Below are 20064 nucleotides of genomic sequence, written 5' to 3'. Positions count from 1 at the left end.
GGGAGAAGATCAGCCTTTCCAACTGTGAAGATGGGAGCCCAACAATTTCCCATGGCACTTCACATTATATCCCAAACAATGCAGCCCTGTCAACAAGTCTCTCTTACACAGCTGAAAGAGAGTGTTAGAGACATTAAGCAAGTTGGCTAATTTCACAGCAAAGGACGAGGTGGGGTCAGAACTGGAAGAACTCTGAGCTGCTTTATCCAGGACCAGGACTCCCTACAGCAGTGGAAGTTGTTGAGTGGGAAGTTAGATAATCGAGCCCTGCTTGGACGCCTAACCTGGTGGTTGTGGCAGTGAAGGATTTGATTGTGGGGACTTAGCAGTCTGCGATATAGTAGATACTGTGACATGTCCCCCAGATCCCTCAACAGGAAAAAAGGATTTACTCCCTCTTCCCCTCAGCTATTGGGAGTGTTGCTGGCTCCGATGTCCAATATCCTAAGAAGACCTCTTCCCCCATTCTCTGGGCAGCCGTATCCCAAGATTGGTCATGCAGGTATCTAATTGCATGGCTTCCATGCCCTACACAAGGCAACTCTGATGGGCCATCCCAGTTCCAGAACTCCCAGTGGCATGGGCTGAGGACTTCAGTGGGACTGCCTCACAGCACTTTCCTCTCTTCCCTTTCTCATTGTTCATCACAAGAGCAATCCCCAATAAACTTCCAGAATGCTCATCTCTGCCTTGGGGTCTGTTTCCTGAGGAGCCTAACATGCCTCTGTGTCTAGAAAAAATATCACGGGCCCTTGAAATAGCCAGTTTGATAAAAGAATTCACATAACTTTTTCACTTCGGGAGAGAGAGACATCAACATTCAATTGGAGGCTTTAATCCTGTTCAAAATTATACTCCTAACATGTACAAGGAAGTCCCTAGCAGGAGAAAGTACAAGGTGGGGGGAGGAACAAAGAAAGATCACAACAAAAAGAAACTGTCCAGATGGGAAGTTATAAATGTGGGAGTGAAACTTGGGAAGAACAGAGAGTTAGAGATAGCATCTGGGAGTCAGCTCAGCAGAGGCCATCTCTGAAGTCATGATGGTAAATGGAACTCTGAGAGACAGAATGCTGAGTAGAGGACTCTGGCAAACACCCAAGAAATGGGAAAGGCAAGAAAAATCTGGAAAGGTTAGAGAAGAAACATCATCTGCATAGAAGGATGATCAAGACTGGAAAGTATCGTAGAAACTAAGAGAAAAGAAAATCTCAAGGAGAGATTTGGCAAGTAGGGAGGTCCAGGAGCATATGCATCAGGAGAGATGTTTTAACACCACAAAGATGTTTTGCAAGAGTAGATGGGTATATGTGTATGTTCCTGAGTGACAGAGGGCAAAAGTCAAAATTACAAAACAAAGGGTGGGTTGAAAGAGAGGGGTGAGAGCTAACAGCAGGAAAACAGGATGGGAGCTTGAGAGAAAAGAAGGACGGAGGAGACATTTCAAACCTGTGTATAAGCTGAGGAATAGGAAACAGGGAAGAGGAGGAGATGCTGGAGAGGGGAGAGGGGCAAACCTGATGAGACAACCCGGAGCAGAAGCTGGGAAGGAGAGAAGAGAGTTAACCTCAAATCCAGGGAGAGCGTCACACCTCATTCTGGGGGATAAAGGAGACTTTATCACCAGAGAGGAGGCTGTGAGAAGGATGCAGGCAATCAGATTTATTCTTAATGAAGGAGAACAGGAATGGATGGGGGTGGGGGGCAGTGTATGAGAGGGCATGTAAGTCAGGGGAGAGGTTTAGAAGCAGTGCGGAGAGAAATTCAGAAAGTGATGAATGGAGGTGACTGAGTGTTGCCAAGCAGCTTCGAGGGCTTGAAGGTGAATGCAGGAATCCCAGGCAGTGCTCCTCAGACTCCCAGTAAAGCACAGCAGCCAGAGAGGAGAAAACAGAGGTGAGGGGAGGAAGCTCTGGAGACTGGCACAGGGCTTGAGCAGACTTCCAGGCAGCAGGACTTCAGAAGGCCAGATGGACAGCTGTGAAATGCTCAGAGATAGCCTTGGCTGAGCAGGCACAGGAAGGAGCCAAGAAAGACACTGCTGTGAGGTCAGGAAGGAGCAGGCAGGAGGGAGGGCAATAAGGGGAAATCCTATGGACAATAAGAAAGAGAGTGCTGAGAACGAGATCCTGAAGACACAGCTCAAGTGTATGGAACAACGTGGTATACTATCTAATAGAAAAAGTTGGACCTTCACATCTTTTTCAAAGAGAATGGTTATGCGTATGGATGGTGATTGAAGCCTAACATTAAGATTCCTGTTCACAGATGAGGAAAAGAAGTCATAACCTCTGTATCACAAACCTTAAAATCTTTAAGAGCATACCACTCAAGTTTATATAATTGTTGCAGATTTAATGACTGTATTTCTTTAGGAGTCATAGATTTTGAAAATCACATTTGTATGTCATTCCTAAATGTAAAACGAAGAGCATTTTCATGGTATTTTGCAGCTCTCTCACAATGAGTTTATTTGGAGAACTGGTTTAAGCACAGGGAAAAGAAATAAAAATAAAAGTTGACAGAGCTGGATGCAGTGGCTCAAGCCTGTAATCACAGCACTTGTGGAGGCAAAGGCAGGAGGATCACTTGAAGCCAGGAGTTTGAGACAAGCCTGGGAAGCAAAGTGAGACCCCATCTCTACAAAAAAACGAACAAACATCTTTTTAATTAGCTCCTCATGATGGCACACACCTGTGCTCCCAGTTACTTGGGAGGCTGAGGTGGGAGGACTGCTTTGAACACAGAAGTTTGAGGTTGCGATAAGACATGATCATGTCTCTGCACTCTAGCCTGGGTGACTGAGACCTTTTCTCTATAAATAAATAAATAAAAATATTCATGCTCTCAATGAGAGGATGGGCTTTTTAGGGCAGTACTTTTAAACACAGTAAAGGCAAGAGTAAACGCCAGAGTTTCCCAAATAAAACAGAAGAACCATCTTACCTGTGCAGTTTCTTTCCTCCATGTCTAGAGCAAAGCCACTATTGCAACGGCACTTGAAGCTTCCGATTGTATTTCTGCACTTCCCATAGGTGCACATCCCAGGAAATGCTTTGCATTCATTGATGTCTAAAAGCAGAATAAAGCTAAAATGTAGAGCTGGTTGATATAAACGATTAGGTCCATCACTTTAAGTTAAAAATCTACCATGATGAACAACAGTAATTCATTCAGGTAAAAAACAGGGTTGCCATATATTTCAGTGATTACACTGATGTCACACAAGAAGTTTTATGTAATGAAAAAGATCCTATATTCTTTTTTTGCTTTTGAGACAGAGTTTCACTTTTGTTACCCAGGCTGGAATGCAATGGTGCAGTCTTGGTTCAATGCAACCTCCACCTCCCAGGTTCAAGTGATTCTCCTGCTTCAGTCTCCCAAGTAGCTGAGATTACAGGCGCGTGCCACCACACCTGGCTATTTTTTGTATATATGGTAGAGACAGGGTTTCACTATGTTGGTCAGGCTGGTCTTGAACTCCTGACCTTAGGTGATCCACCTACCTCGGCCTCCCAAAATGCTGGTATTACAGGAGTGAGCCACTATGCCCAGCCAAAGACACTATATTCTTAAGAAAGGGTTCTGGTCCCTTTATTTCTCACTACTTGTTTTATGAAGATAAGTGGGGATAGATAACTTTTTGCTACAGATGTAGCTATCAGGGCACCATCTCAGGTTGCAGAGGAACAAACAGTAGAAGAGCAAGACAAGCAATCCATTTTATCTCTACTTCATTGCCATCTTATAGAGGGGATTTATACTCTTGGGACAGAACATTGACCATAAAACACGGTTAACTGAGAGAATAAAGTGGGAAGTCAAATGTTTAAAGTAAAACCAATTCTTAGAGAATGTGTAAGGTTTTCTGTTGAAGGATAAAGGCGCTGGCCGCAGGCAGTTACCTTTGTAAAACGGCCGCCCGGAAAGAATATCCCCTCGGTTAGCAAAGCCAGCCCCACGGGGGCACAGAGACTCATACTCCTTGGTGCCAGGTTTAGGGCACTCCTCACACTCAGTGCCCCAAGCTGCCCCGACAGCACAGCAGCAGGCATCCATGCGGAACTTTCCAGGAACAGGGTGGATGCATTCATCTTCATCCCACTTCAAGTAACACTGCTCCATGCGAATATCTACATCAAGAGCCAAATCACAGGGTGAGAATGAGTCGAAACATACATTGTATAGTCACAAGTCATCAGTTATCATGCAGGACCCTTGCAGTGTACTGGGGGGCAAGATACAGTCCCTAACCTCCTGGAATGAATTCCATGACAGACATTTAAGGAGAACAAAGGTGAGTTCCTCTTCAATCTTAATTCTCACGAGAAACCCTCAGGCAGAAAAGGTCCTCTCATGACCTGACTCCTTCATGTCTATGATTCCATTTTTGCATTGTTCACTTTAGAAAAAGTAAGATAATTTTAAGAATTCTTCCTGTTCAGAGAATTGCTTCAAGTACCTTTTAAGCAGCCCTGTCAGTCCCAGTCATAAACAATAAATGATCAGCTATAATCTATCTGCCAATTTGTTACAACTATTAAAATCACTACAAAAGAGAGAAGTGTTATAATATTATTGCAGTTAAAGCCTTTTTTTTCCTCCTGCTGAATTTACCTTTTGCATCATGGATTTTCCTTGGATTATGTGAATTTTCTTTGTTAAGGGGCCAATTATTTGTTTAAATGTCACATTTCCCCTTCAGCTTCAAAACAGACCAACGTTTCAGTGCTTAGCCTGTGCTAGCCAGGACTTTAGAATATCTATAAACAGCAGCCTACATCTAAAAATAGGGTAGACCAGCATGGTCTATAAATAACACATTCATCTGTTAGCAAATAGATTTATTTTCAAATTATACTCAAGCACTTGGCTGTTTAATTACAAATATGGATAATGAGTTCAGAAAAGATTTCTTAATCAAACAACATGATTTCTTTGATAAGAGCATTTTAAGACACCAAATCTTTTCCAGAGGCTGAAAACTGTTTAACAGAGGGAATGAGATCCCTGTTGGAAATGTACACATACAAATTAATGTTTACTACTTCAGTTACTGCCAATACTGATCCTTTCAAGTTCTAACTCTAAGGTAACATCTACTTGGTCAATGGCCTGTAACCTAGAGTTACATTTCTGAGTACTGGAATTAAAAAGCCCTATTTTTTTCTTTTTCCTTTTTTTGAGATAGAGTCTTTCTATGTTGCCCAGGCTGGGTATGGTGGTTCACACCTGTAATCCCAGCACTATAGGAGGTCAAGGCAGACAGATCACCTGAGGTCAGGAGTTCAAGACCAGCCTGGCCAACATGGCAAAAACCTGTCTCTACTAAAAATACAAAAAATAGCTGGCCATGGTGGCAGACACCTGTAATTCCAGCTACTCTGGAAAATGTCCTATTTTTAAAGAAAAAATTATGGTAGTAAATTTTTATTTTGATTCAGCAGACTGAATGTAGATATTCCACAGAAGGTGATTCTGTCTTATATATCTACATAAAATGAACCAAAAAGCCACATGCTTTGCCAGTGTGAAGTGTGACAGTAATCCAGAGTCTCATTACCACAGGGCTCCAAGGGGCTAGTCTCCTTACAGCCGGCTCCATCCCACATGTCAGCAGGTAGTTAAGAATCCTCCCAAGAAGTGAAAGTCTTACCTAAGTACAGGTGAACTAAGAACTCTGGCCTGAGTCACACTGTGAGGTTACTGAAAGAACCTGATCAAGAAGCTCAAGACAAACTAAAAATGCACCATTTCACAGCTTATTGGAATAAACTGGGGTGACAAGGGAAAGGTATTTTAACTAAGCATGTAAAAAAAAAATAACCAGAACGAGTAATCCTGTATCTTTACTACGGAGATCTCTATGAATATTTATATCAGGAATTAAAAGTCAATACACTGGTCACATAAGGCCTATCAATGCTGCGATTGTTTTGCATGGAAATTAAAATATAAATTTGGAAACTTTCGGATGATACATGTTCTTTGCAGTTTGCTGCAGTCCCCACTGCTCCCTGTCATCATTTCACTCATTTATATGTTGCATGCGTGGCTCCTGCAAGCATTTGAGTTTGGGATCCCTGATATTGGATGGAGAATCTAATATATCCTCTTAGAATATTAAAAAAGGCTTAACATTTTTATTCAGACGGAGTCTCACTCTGTTGCCAGGCTGGGTGTAGTGGCGTGATCTTGGCTCACTGCCACCTCTGTCTCCCAGGTTCAAGCAATTCTCCTGCCTCAGTCCCCCAAGTAGCTGGGATTCCAGGCACATAACACCGTGTCCAGCTAATTTTTGTATGTTTTGTAAAGACAGGGTTTCCCCATGTTGGCCAGGATGGTCTCGAACTCCTGACCTCAGGTGATCTGCCAGTCTCAGCCTCCCAAAGTGCTGGGATTACAGGTGTGAGCCACCATGCCCAGTTATAATTTTGAATAACGTTATTGAAAATTTATTTTGCTGAGTTAATTTACAATCAATGATATATCTTCATATATTATAATATTTTGTTATAAAAGATAACTTGATTTTATTAGTCATTTGACCATACTGATATTATTTTGTCATTTTCTTTTTTTTTAATTTTCATAGTTTTGGGGGAATATTTTGTCATTTCCAAATAATACTTATTTCTAAACACTGTGGATCACTTAAAGATAATTTAAAAAATATTTAAATATCTGAAAGAAATTTTCTTTATTTTTGTGTTTTGGGTATTGTTTTCTAAATAATTTCATATAATTTTACAGTCATCATTTCAATCAAGATTTAAATGTTCTGTCAAAAATTAACTTAAAAATGAAATCTGTTTTAATTATTATAACTAAACTGTATGGTATTGCAAACTTTTTCTTACCAGTAAATTTGAAAAAATCACTGAGATATTTAAAGACTTTAAAGATCATTGCATATAAGACCACTATTATTCATGCTTTGTCTACATGCTTAAATTTCAAATTCGAATATAGGTAAAGCTCTTCAACAAACTAAAAATTTACTATTCCATAGCTTATTGGGGAAAAATCTCTGTAGGTAAATAAAAAATTATTGTTACATACAATGAAAATTAATAGAAATTTCTTTTTCAGTCACAAAATTCAAGTTCAGTCATACATGACACTAATAAAGAAAGAGGTCAAATCACCATTCCTATGATATGATGTTGAAAGAAAGAGATTCCTCATCGCGGATGTTTAAAAAATAAGGAATTACGAAAACTTAAACTCTAATAGTGGTAAAGGAAGGACCAGGATCAGTGAATGTTTTCAAACAGAAGCAACATATCTTTTCCCATGACTTTCCCCATTGTCTTCAGGGTGTAGCTGCAATAGCTGACAAATGTTCACTTTTAAAATCCTAGTCTCCAACTTTCCTTCTGTGTCTAACGTATACTTATTCTTGTTCCATTAACTCAGTGTGAAAGACTGAACCCGCCTAAAGTATCTGGTTAAAGAAATGGAAGATTTTGAGATGGATTTTTGAGTAGTACCAACTTTTGGCATGAAACAGAAATGATTTCACTTAAATACATTCACTTTTAAAATACACTCTAGTGATTTAAATCTCATTTAAAGCAAGTTTCCTCAAGTACAAACTCAGTGGTTTTGGACTAGCCACTGATTAAACAAGGAAATTCATGGCTTGTTCTATACATAGATTACATGAGTGCCTGAATCTTACCCAAACACACACGGCCAGTCACATCCAACGTAAGGCCTTCAGGGCACTCGCAATGAAAAGATCCCTTACTGTTGACACAGCGTCCATTTGGACAAACGCCAGGAAACACCTCACACTCATTAACATCTGCAGGGAAATGGAGCAAGCAGAGGAATAAAGATGTTACAAATAGAAAAAGCAGGTGTGGTCCTACTTCCTGTATAACATTTTCAATCCACATTCAATACAATGTGGATTATTACTTGAGTTAAACAGAAATATTCCACAACCCAGCCACTCGCTTTGCTAGGCACCAGGTGTGAAAATTACCACAGCCTTGCCTGTCCATAAAACACAGCCCAGACATGCGCTTTTGCCAGCTGTTGTGGGCCTTAAAGTCTAGCGATGTCTTCCTGAAATTCACACAACTCCACAGAGAGGAGAAACAGGAAACTCTAAGCTGTTGCTTAAGAGAATTATGCTAAAGCATTTGTTGATTACATTGAGTATTTTTATTGAAATGTCGAAGTTTTTGAAAATGATAAATATCTCCAAAGTTTGAGAGTGAATGTTAATTTTATGTACTGCTCTAAAAATGTATAGTATCATCCAAAGAAGGACACACTCACCTTCACACGTAACACCTTTAATCCTGGCAAGCCCTCTTGGGCAAGCTGTATCTGTAAGAACAACAGGACAAATTTTACTTCATTATAGAAGAAAATACAACAGTGTTATGCTCAAGAAGAAGTATAATGGAATCTAAATGGAATGAAATAAAAACTGCAAGGTGGGATCTTAGAGTCCAAGGACATCACTGTCCCCTCTTCATTCAGTAGAGCACATAACTTTCTGTGATAACTCCATCGGTATTGACCTGTATTGACATTTTCCTAATTTTTTCTACGATTTCTTTTTGCTCTCACATTGACAACAGAATTAAAAGTAAACAAAAGATTTGAGGACAACAGCCACCACGCAAACAAGGATACTGGAGGATACAGTCATCTAGTGGATAGATTCTAGATTCCCTTCCATGTATAAAATATTTACATGGACTGCTTATAGTATCAGGTTAAACCAGATACACATTTCCAGAGGTAAGAAAACATCAGCCAGAAAATATGACATTTTAGCAAAGGTAAATGATTTTCTGGTCTTCCTCACTAAGGAATTACACAGTGAAAGAGGTGTTCTAGTGGCAGGAGAAGCCTTCCAAGGAGAAGCACAGATGCCCACTAGTCAGGCTCCTACCTGGTTCACATCGTTCACAGGGGCTCCCCCAGGCGGCTCCCAGGGTGGCACAGCATTCAGATTTCAGGGTGGCTCCATTAATATTCACCTCACAGCGGCTGTCCTGGATGTTGAGCCAACAGGTCCCCTTCAGGCTGTCTGAAAAGGAACAGGAAATGTTGGGGAACTCTTACCTCTGAAGAAAACACAACTCAGCTGTGTATACCAAAGGCATTTGTAATAGTATGCTAAAAAAGAGGGACTAGGCAAAGTGGCTCACGCCTATAATCCCAGCGCTTTGGGAGGCTGCGGCGGAAGGATCACTTGAGCTCAGGAGTTTGAGACCAGGCTGGGAAAATGGTGAAACCCCATCTCTACCAGAAAAAAAAAAGGATACTTTAAAACTTGTAATAGTGTATCCTTAGCAAACACTTTCATGTACCTGCATTCAAATATGGTATATTATATATATGTAAATAAAATATTGTGCTATATATCTCTCTCACATAATATGGTAATTAATATAATTATATCTACTGATGTTCTAAGAGGAGCTGTCCAAGATTTTATGCTGGTACTTAAAAACACAGTGCATTGCCATGTAGCACAGGCTGGTCTGGTCTTGAACTCCAGACCTCAAGCAATCCTTCTACTTCGGTCTCCCAAAGTGTTAGGATTACAGGCATGAACCACTGTGCTTGGCCATTCATTTCTTTTTTTTTTTTTTAACGTACTATAACGACATGATAAGACTATTACTTGTCTGAAAAGTATTCATAAGATTTATCCTTAATGACAAATGCTTTGATATTTAAGATTTTATCGTATAAAATCCTTCAATCTCCTTCTCCCTTAAGTCCCTGCTAAATAAATCACATTCAATGTATGTTCTGTTATAGAGAGGCCAGCATTTCTCCAACTGAAGATAATTATTTGATACATAATTGAAAAGAAAAAAAGCACTATAAAACAAAGAAGAAATAGACATCACTTATAAAATCCCCACTAACACATTCCCAGGGCTAATATCTGATGTATTTTCTTTCAGGCATTTAAAAAATGTGTGTGTATATGTGTGTGTGTAGATTAATCTCTTGTTCAAAAAGTAAATCATACTTATGGCAAACAATTTGAAGGAATAGAAAAGTGTGAGGAAGATATAAAAATTACCTGTAACCCTCCAGAGATCCATTCCTAACATTTTAAACTGACTACATATCAAATTTAAGTTCTTTCTTTTGAATGGTAGAGCACCCAGTGAAATATTATGCACTTTAAAATTTTTATTTTATGTGCATTAAAGGGAATAATGAATGGTTAGTATGTTTTTTGTTAGCATAATGAGACGTTTTGCAAATGAACAAAAAAATAAGTGACCGTTAATTGATTTTGAAGCAGTGATAAGGAATCCAGTCAAAGCTGACATGGCAAATACTAATTGATTCAAAATATACATCGACATATCACGTTTTCCTTGTAGAGCAGTGGCTCTCAATTAAGTGTGCATAATATTACCAGGGCACTTGTTAAAATCCCGATTCATAAGTTCTCAGGTATGCAGCTTAGGAATCTGAATTTTGACTAACTCCTCAGGTGATTCTGATGCAGATGATGTGAAAAACACTTTACCAAAGCCTCAATAGCATATTGCGGCAGGAAGACTTGGAAGACAACAAAGAATAGTCCTACAGCATTTATTTTAAAATTCAATTTAATAATATGTACAGATAAAATTTACTTCTGGCCAGGCAAAGTGGCTCATGACTGTCATCCCAACACTTTGGGAGGCCAAGGAGGGTGGATCACTTGAGCCCACTTGAGTTTAAGACCAACCTGGGCAAAATGTGAAACCCCATCTATACAAACATACAAAAATTAGCTGGGCATGATGGCACATGCCTGTAGTCCCAACTATCAGGAAGTTAAGATGGGAGGATCGCTGAGCCTGGTAGGCAGAGGTTGCAGTGATATTGTGCAACTGTATTCCAGCCTGGGTGACAGAGTGAGACCCTATCTTCCAAAAAAATAGTAAATTTTTACTTTTAAATTCAACAAGAAAAAAAACAAAAATACCCCCCACAAACACAGAAAGGGAATTTCAATTAAACCATGGGCCTATGATGGGAGAAATAGTAATTTCTGATTCCCTAGGAAACATGGGAAGTTACCAGTATCCCAAACACCAAGACAGAGGTTTAAACAAAACAACTCTCTCCTGTACTGAATAAAGAGTTATGGGGCAAAGGTGTGAAAAAGAGCTGGAGAGTCACTTTGCTTTTTTACTCTGGTTGAATGTTCAGTTTGGATAAAACTGTAGAGAAACAGAAAAGGTCTGCTCATCAGCTTTGGCATCAGGTCTCAGACTATAGGCTTGGTATAGATTTATACCTGTAAATTCGATCGCACAGAGGAAACAGAGATGCTTGTGTAAGGCTACTGTGTACTTAAATGATCTTTTAATAACCGGCACTAATTCTGATTTATCACCTTGGTTGTCATCATTTTAAGTAAGATAAACGACAGTCATTCCTAAGATTTATCAATATAATGACAGGAACTAGAAGGTTTTCTATGTATTAATTTACTTACTCATTAAAACCACCCTGCAAATTATGTACAATTGCAGATGAGAAAATTTAGATGCACAGAGGTCAGCCAATTTACCCAAGTTCACCCAGCTAGTACAGTGTCAGCATCACAATTTAAGCCCATGCAGTCTGATTCTAGAGCCCTCACTCTGTAGCACAGTGATTCATTAGGCTGATGCTGCATCAACACTGAAAAGCTACAAATCCATCAATAACCCTCCCCACCCCACTACAGGTTCATCCTTCTCTTCTCTCTCCCCACTTCCTTTCCTCCATCATCCTTCCCTCTCTACCCCCTGACCCATTGTTGTGTGTGTACACCCCCCACCCATCTACACACAGCTGAGATACGGATGTAGATAGTCCGGGGTTAGTTAAGAACTCTCAAAAAATAAAGCAGGTTAATTAGCTTGAGGGTAGAAACAGGAGAAAGATTGTTATTTTACCCAGGATGGTCAGAGAAATCGTGACTTACAATGTGGCAACTGAATACAGATATAAGGAGAACACACCCTTCAAACCCGAGCGAGGGAAAACCTTTCTAGCCAGAAAGATCAGTGGACTTCAGGTGGGGATGCATGTGCAGGAAGTAGGCCAGTGTGGCTCAGGCAAAGGGGGTGGGAGGCAGCACAGAGAGACAAGTTTACAGCAGGAGCAGGATCATGAGGGGAGCACAGGCTTCAGCTAGGACTACAGCTTTTATTAAATGAAATGAGAAGCCAAGGTTTTCATAGGGTTCCTGGACAAAGAATGATATTCTTTGAGTTATGCTTTAAAAGGATTGCCTGGTGACTATGTGGAGAACTGACTGTAGAATGGGGAAAAGAAAGTAAAGTAGAGGCTCCAGTAGTAATCACAAAGAGAAATGATGGTGACTTGGATTGGGGGTTTGTGTGGTGATGGTGAGAAGGGGCTGAAATATGGATAAACTTCAAGTGCATCAGTTCACTGATGACTTCCATGTGCAGCTTGAGAAAAAGACATCAAGGATGCTGCCAAGGTTTTGAGGGATGGCAGCTAGAAGAACAAATTTGCCATTTGGTGAGATGGAAATGTTTCCGGGAGACTCAGGTTCAAGCTAGTATGCAGGAATTTGGTTTTAGACAAGAGAATTTGAGATATTGATGAGCCATCCAGGTGGAGACACTGTTCAGACAGTTGGAAACAGAAATCTGGAATTGGTGGCAAGGTTGAGGCCTAGAATTTCTCTATCAACTAGAGTGACAAATGTGTGAGTCAACACAGAGGCTCTCAGGATGAATGTGTATAGAAAGAGAAGCAGAGGTCCAAAGATGGACTGGCGGAACACTTCAGGTTGAATGTTAGGAGGATAGGGAGGACTCAGTAAATGAAACAGAAAATGGGCCATACGAGTGAAAGGAAAAGAAGATAGTTGTGCCTGGGAAGCCAAAAATACAAAATTTCTTGAGAAAAATGAGTAATTAACTGTGACAATTACTGCTAATAATCTAAGGTGAAGAATGAGAACAGACCATCGGATTTGACAGCAGAGTGGTCACAGCCATATGTCCATGCAAGTTGAAGACAGAGTGCAGACCCTAGCCAAAGATGAGGGAAACTGGTCTGGATTATATAGAACCATCAAGCCACAGCAGTGTAATGCAAAAAATAATAACCAAATGAATCATTCTATTACATTTAATCATATTCAACCAGAATGCCATTGTCTTTTTAAGCAGTTTGCAGACTCATTTGTGATTAAAATTTATATTTAGAAAAGTTAAGAAAAAATTCAAAATTCTTAAAAATTCATAAATATTCATCAACTAATTCATATACACTGTAATGTAATTTTAAATTAGTAACCACATTATGAAATTTCAAAATGTAGTGACCTGCACCCTGTGGAAGAGAAAGTTGCAGGCTAACCACTGATGAGAGCCACTGAGAGTCCTGTTATACATTTATGACTTTCCCTGCGTGTATTTTACTATTGGTTATTTTCTTTTTCAACTAGAATTCTCTTTTTAATAGAAAAAGTACATAAAACAATGTCTAAAATTTAAAAATATTAGGGAAATTGCATTTTGAGCAACTCTACACTGGGATATTCGAATTGGATCAACGTAAATGAAAGCACACAATACACTGGCTGAGAAAAATATGGCGGTGGTTAGTTGTTGGCAATGGGAAGAATGACATAAACACTTGGGGGTAAAAAGTCTTTGTTCTTGTTTTGTTAATAAATATAAGGGCAAAAGGCCAAAATAATAGAAGTCTATATGATGAGGCAAAAACTAAGTATCTTTGATGCTCAAGTGGCATGCAGATTTAGTTTTCTGAGACATTAATTGACTAATGCTGAATTCATTTCCTTTACATAATAAAATGACTCCATCTCAATTGGAAATTGTGGCTTAGCAAAAATATTTCTGCTTTACTGGATCCAATCCACACACCACCCCCCCAACTCAGCCCGGAATTCTATAAGAAAAAAGTAATGCCCCAGGCAGATGGTAGTGTATTTCCTAAAATGGAGAGCTGAGCAAGGCTCAAATTTCACCAGCTGTATCTCATTGGAAAACGAGGAGCTGATGTTTCCAAAGAGAAGGCTTTCATTGACAATTTTGGACTTGGTCATCTGTCTCCATGTAAAAAACAGGTACTCCAGTATCCAGCTAAATATGGTTAACGTCAGATATAATACTGAAAAACTATTGTCTTCAACAAATGTGAAAATGAACATTCATTTTGGCTAGATAATAAATAAAAACTGCCAGTTAATTTGGCATATGTAGAAGTGAAGTATCTTCCTATTAGGAATACATATTTAGTTCCCTTTAAAAGTGGATACTAGCTAATGATGTGAACTGCGTAGTCCTAGTGAATGGAACCGCAGACGGTCGAAGTAGGGAAAAATTACTGGGAAAATTTTGTTCCCTTTTACATGCTGGATTTTTCCTTGCAGTAATAGATTAATCTCCCTTAATCTACCTCTGGTGTCATTATCAAGAACTGACCTTAAATGTTTTGAGACATATTGAAAGATGCTCTAAGTTTTAGAATCTTTTCCCCTAGAGATACCCAAAGTAAGAAAACAGTTCTCTTCTCTTCCGCGGAACCCAAAAATTTATGATTGATGGAAAAAAAGAAAAAATAATAAATTCCCTCTATGTGTTTAAAAGCTTCAAATTCTTGTCCTGTTAACTGAATCCAAATTTCATCACATTTTTGTTTGCCATCAAAGTTTGTTTATAAAAAATGTATGCAGTAGAGATTTGATTCTATTGCTGCCTAAGGCATTTTTAGGGTAAGGAATATACATGTGTGTGTGGTATGGAAATAATTATAAGTTATAGCATAGTATATCTACTTAGATGAAAGGAAGATTTCTAGAATCTAACAAATATTGAAGAGGTTGCCTAATTCATGCTATTATGCTTTACCTCTATATTGAGTGAAAACAACTCATATAATGTGTGATTCTTAGCTTTTTGGAATCCTATTCTGTTTTTATCCACAGAAAGGCCTGATACCTGTGCGTATCTTAGCAGTGAAACTGTAACATCAATACCATGTATGACTCTTACCAATACAGATCAATCCTGTGGAGCTGAGTTTGCTGCCAGGTGAACATTCACAATTGAAAGATCCAAGGTTGTTCCTGCAGGCCCCATTGACACATGGGTTGCTTTCACATTCATTTATATCTACAATCCAGAAGGAAAAGATCCTGTTAGAACTGCCATGTGTTTCTGGAAAATATTATTCCAACAAGCCATGCTATGCCAGAATGTCTGGTAAACTTGGATCTCGTAATTTTCATATAGATCTATGAAGCATAAAGTGAATGGGGAATGGAGACATACATTTTACATCATGGATAACACATCAATAGGACTGAGGACTCATAGTAGGACCACAGCAATCAGCCTATTGGGAAAGAGTTCAGTTACATGCTTCTTCAATATGTCATTACAACTTTACATAAGTTGAATTCTTTTCCCACATAATAAGATGTAATTCCAGGTGCAACATCCTGTGCACAAAGGCTGATTTACTTTGATCATTTACGGTTTCATGAGGCTCTGAAAACTTAAAAAGTCTATCTTAGAAGCAAAATATCATAATGTTGCTTTAATTCCAAGATCTTGGCTACAAATCAGGAAATAAGGACTTAAACATTCATGGTGGGTACATAACTCTCCTCTAGTGCCTATCCACCTTCTCTGTCTTTAGCTGTTCATATTTAAATGTTTATCCTGCTTGGTTTTTTTAAATACAACTAATTTTGGGAAAATAAAAATTAGAAAAACTTGATCAAGTAGAAATAATTGCTTTAAATAGGCCTCTATAATCATTAATTTGATTTGAGGCCTAAATGAAATCATATACCATAATCTAAACAATTCCTGTTGATGGTCAGAAGCAAGCAGAACTGTACTGTGCCTATGTTCTCAAGCGGTGATTAGAGAAAACGTCACACCTGTAATGTGAAATAGTTTAACACATGAGTTAATAAAAAAATACAAGCTTTAGGTAAAGTACTACAAATAAAATCAAAGACACTTTAAGTATAAATTCAACCACTTTTAAAGTGGTACACTTTAAAGAAGTGGCACACAGATTTCTTCCTCTACTTAGTTAATTATCTGAAACAGATAATATACCTCACGACATTTTATATTGAACACTGGGGTTTCTAAGTTCACAAGAATACTTTTTCTTTCTCTAAACATTTCTTTGAATTTATTATAAAGCACTTTACTGAAGAAAGCATGTAAACAAATAACTAGAAGACTTTAATGTTTCCTCTTGAATGTGTCAAGTCAAATATAAGCTAAACTATAATCCTGAAAGAGCAAGGCTCACAGTTGATTTTTTTTGTCGGTGGACTTGACATGCAAATTTAAAAATCAGTGTGAAAAACAGGTATGCTCATTCTTTGTTACTTAAACATTACTGAAGACGTATCCAGGTGTTAATTTAATTTTTGAAATAGAAATTGTTTGAAGAAATATAAATGTATTTTGCTCTTAGGTTGTTTATAGTGAGAAAATGTCTTAAAAATACAAGAATAGGTTTTGTAAATATAGCACAGATTTCTAATGAAAACATCAATCACAGAGTAGAGAAATTCTCTCATAAAAACAATGTAAAAAAGAAACTAGGTAACCATAAAAGTAGCAGATAACTAATCTAAGGACAGACCACATATAATTCTCCTATTAATTTCATTTGTAAGAAGCCTGAAAAAAGAATTTCGATACTGTGTGTTTTAAAATCTCTATTTTAAATTAAGCAATTATGAATTCAGAAACTATAAACATATGCACTGACAACTACAAATATCAACTATTTAGTTTTCCTTTAAATAATATGTTTTTATGTTATAAATGTCATGGAACGAGGAATTGAAACAGTTCACTGTACATTCCTGGAAATAAACTTCAAAGCACATCTGGTTTACATTTAACTAGTTATGTCACTGGAAACACAATCTAAACCACAGTGCTTGCTGTAAAAATTTTAACTTTCACAGACTCTCAGAGCTCAAACAAAAAAAGTAAAATAAAGTTTCTGTAACTTCAATCTGAAATATAGAAGAGCTTTACTCTCCTTATTATTAGTGCTATTTGTTATATACTTAAAACAGTCTGCTGAAAACATGTATGACAAAATTAGTGCACAAGACAAATATACACAGAAAAAGCTAAGATTTGCAATGAATCTGCTAATAATTCCCTGTCTAGTCTTTGGAAATTAATTCAGAAAGAAGAGAGTGAAGAGAACTGCTTCAGACAGAAACATTTACTGTTTGAATGCAATGGTGGAAATAAGAAAAAGACCCAAGGGAAAAAGAGGTGAGTAGCCTTCAAGTCTATTCTTTGCAAAACTCTTAATAAAATGCAAATAACAGTGGGAAGAAAGTGTAGAAATAACAGTTATGTTATTTGGTTAGGCTTCCCATGATAAATCATTTTTATTTCCTCCAGTGTCATAAGGTTGGAGCTGAAGTAGTTGCCTATCATTTCTTCTTTATTTACATAACATGAACTTCTAAAACAACAGACATAAAAAAATTGTTCTTGCATTAAAGAAATCTCTCAGATTAAGAACCAGTACTCTTTGAATGAGTGAAGATCACTCTTTCTAACCCTCACTGTTGCCTGATTTGGTATGAAAGTGCCTTAACATTTACATCATCACCTAATGTTACGCTATTAAACACCACCGGCTCCTACTCTTCCTAACTGTTCATGTAAGCAGGCAAGTCTCTGATTTTAACTTCTTTGGTATTTCAGCTCTCAGAACCATTGTACTCTAGCTTACTTGTCTATAAATAATCATTGATAATTCAGTGTACATAGCAAATAGAACCAGACATCATCCATTTCGTTCTGCATTACATGTCTCTCACAACAGGACCAGAAGGTATTTTCCTAGACAGGGAAACCAGTTTTAAAAATAATCAGTTTCCTAGTTAAATCAAGATGACGTCCTACACTGCTCTTGCGCTCTAAGTTTCCTGAGATTTAACAGAAGCTTATCCTCCAACAGATAGTAGATAAAACTAAAAAAGGACTGTGGGAAGGAAGTGCAGAAAATCAGGAAAAACAAAAACCTTTGAAGTCCCTTCTTCCATCTGTCTAAGGCAATCACGGAAGAAATATGGCTAGGATACTTTTCATAAAGTACGTTTCTCTGAGCCATTCTGAAGAATAGGTATTATGGGTGGGAAAGGGATCTTGAAAACAGAGACTCTGTAGTTGAATAGATTTGAGAAGCCAGAGCTGGTTTAAAAAGAGGGCTCTTATAACCTGTTGAAAGATATTCCAAACTCTTATGTGTGTCCCCTACTCATCTATGGAGAAGATAAATCTTCAAGTACTTTAAGTGGGAATGGAGTGAGCACTCCTCTTTGAGGAGTTCCTGCAGAGATGCTGGACAATATGGGAAACTACAAGTAAGTTTAGAGAAAGGGGATTTTATGCCGTAGTTTTCTATTTTTTTTTCTTTAGGCTAGTTATTGTTTTTCCGTGGCCCCTCTGATTCAATTCAAAGTTAGCACTGCACTTTGTAATTGCGTTTCATTGACTTCAGCAGAGTCATTTGTGTTGCGGCATCTTCTTCTATAGTCCTAACTGGTTTCTGTTCACAAGAACGCTTTGAAGTTAAACAGTAAGATGAAGAAAGAACGTAACATCTTTTTGCATAATAATACTATTGCAGTTTTCTTGGCTGTGGCATCATGAAAAAACAAATACTTTAACAGATTAAAAAAGGGCTATTCCACAATCAACAAAGATGAAATCTTTTCTTAAAAGTTGCTATTAAAGTAAGTTGGATTTGAGAATGGTATGTGCAGACCCACACGGTGAGACTTAACAGGAACAATGACTAGTAGTCATACCACAGATTATTCTGAAATACACAGGATTTTGATCAAGATACAAAAACATAATTTGATGTGCTGACTCCTTAGCCAGTATCTCATTGAAAATAAGGACTTCTCTAACCATCTAACTCATAACTTCCACTGCAAAAAATACGTGATTAGAAGAAAACAAAGAAGCTTTTAAGCACTAGTTGATGGTCTATAAACCCAAATGACAACTTTTAATTATTAAATGGAAAGGACAATTCTCTTAGACTAAAAACTTACTAAAGTTGTTATCATTTTTACTTAGGCCTTAAATATTTTGTGGGCCAACTTCTTGGGTATATCAATCATTTAATAAATAAAATGCCTAAGAGTTAACTTCTCCATTACAATTCAGGTTTCTACACTAATGGATCAGAGTGGCTCTGAAAAGGGGAAAACACAGTAAACAAATATCTGACATTCTGTTTCAACATGTAAAACAATGTGGCTCCTTCCAGTTGGTTTCTTTTTTATCCACTTCAAATTGTTTGTTCCAAATGTGTGTTGATATTTTGTCTGAATGGAACAAAATCGATGGTGTTTGTTAACTGTTAGGTCCTTCCTATTCCAAAAACTGGCAGACTAGCTAAATGAGGATATAAAATAATATATTCAAACAATATTCTTTTTACTACATTCCTTCATCCTTGTAATTGATGTTTATAGATCTCTAGGTACTCATTATTCACAAATAAGGCAAGGAAGACAGCTCTTACCTTCACAGGTCTCTGTCTCGGTCCTGAACACATACCCTGGTGGGCACGTACAGCTGTAACTTCCTGGCGTGTTTCGGCACAGTCCATTATCACAAAGCAATCTGTTTACTAAACACTCATCAATGTCTGAAAGCAACCATTGAAAGACAGGAGATACACATATTGAAGCATGCATTACAGTGGGCAGCGATGTTTAATTTTATTATTTGTTTTATTTCTCTCCTCTCTGTGGCATAGTCTCTGTATCACAACACACTCTTCATCCTAAGCAAAATGTATTTAGTTTTATTCAAATGGGATATTTTTATGCTAGTGGCTACTTTTAAGATGCTTTTAAATCCCTGGAAAGTATGAGCTCTCTTGGAAAAGCACACCTCTACTTCACTTGCTTTTAGTCCTGTAATATTATATTTGATATATTTTCAAAGCACTCATAAAATATATCCAAAGCTTATATTCATTTGCCTGTGTACTTGC

The 20064-nt window shown here is 37.9% G+C and overlaps 1 protein-coding gene across 3 annotated transcripts in view; it reads right to left on the bottom strand.

The window, feature by feature from the left end:
* FBN2 (fibrillin 2) overlaps window positions 1-20064 on the bottom strand; it is a 270327-nt gene that overhangs the window by 71256 nt on the left and 179007 nt on the right. For all 3 annotated transcript variants that reach the window (XM_035290955.3, XM_035290956.3, XM_078365811.1), the window contains 7 exons: window positions 19588-19713; window positions 15036-15155; window positions 8918-9055; window positions 8293-8343; window positions 7685-7810; window positions 3906-4133; window positions 2947-3072 (listed from right to left, as the gene is read on the bottom strand). In XM_035290955.3, the coding sequence (XP_035146846.2) occupies window positions 2947-3072; window positions 3906-4133; window positions 7685-7810; window positions 8293-8343; window positions 8918-9055; window positions 15036-15155; window positions 19588-19713 (915 nt within the window). The remainder of the gene's footprint in view (window positions 1-2946; window positions 3073-3905; window positions 4134-7684; window positions 7811-8292; window positions 8344-8917; window positions 9056-15035; window positions 15156-19587; window positions 19714-20064) is intronic.

Source organism: Callithrix jacchus, chromosome 2, assembly GCF_049354715.1.
Source record: "Callithrix jacchus isolate 240 chromosome 2, calJac240_pri, whole genome shotgun sequence".
Taxonomy (NCBI): Eukaryota; Metazoa; Chordata; class Mammalia; order Primates; family Cebidae; genus Callithrix; species Callithrix jacchus.
The sequence above is the reverse complement of the archived record's forward strand: the minus strand, read 5'-3'. Positions and strand labels throughout refer to the sequence as shown.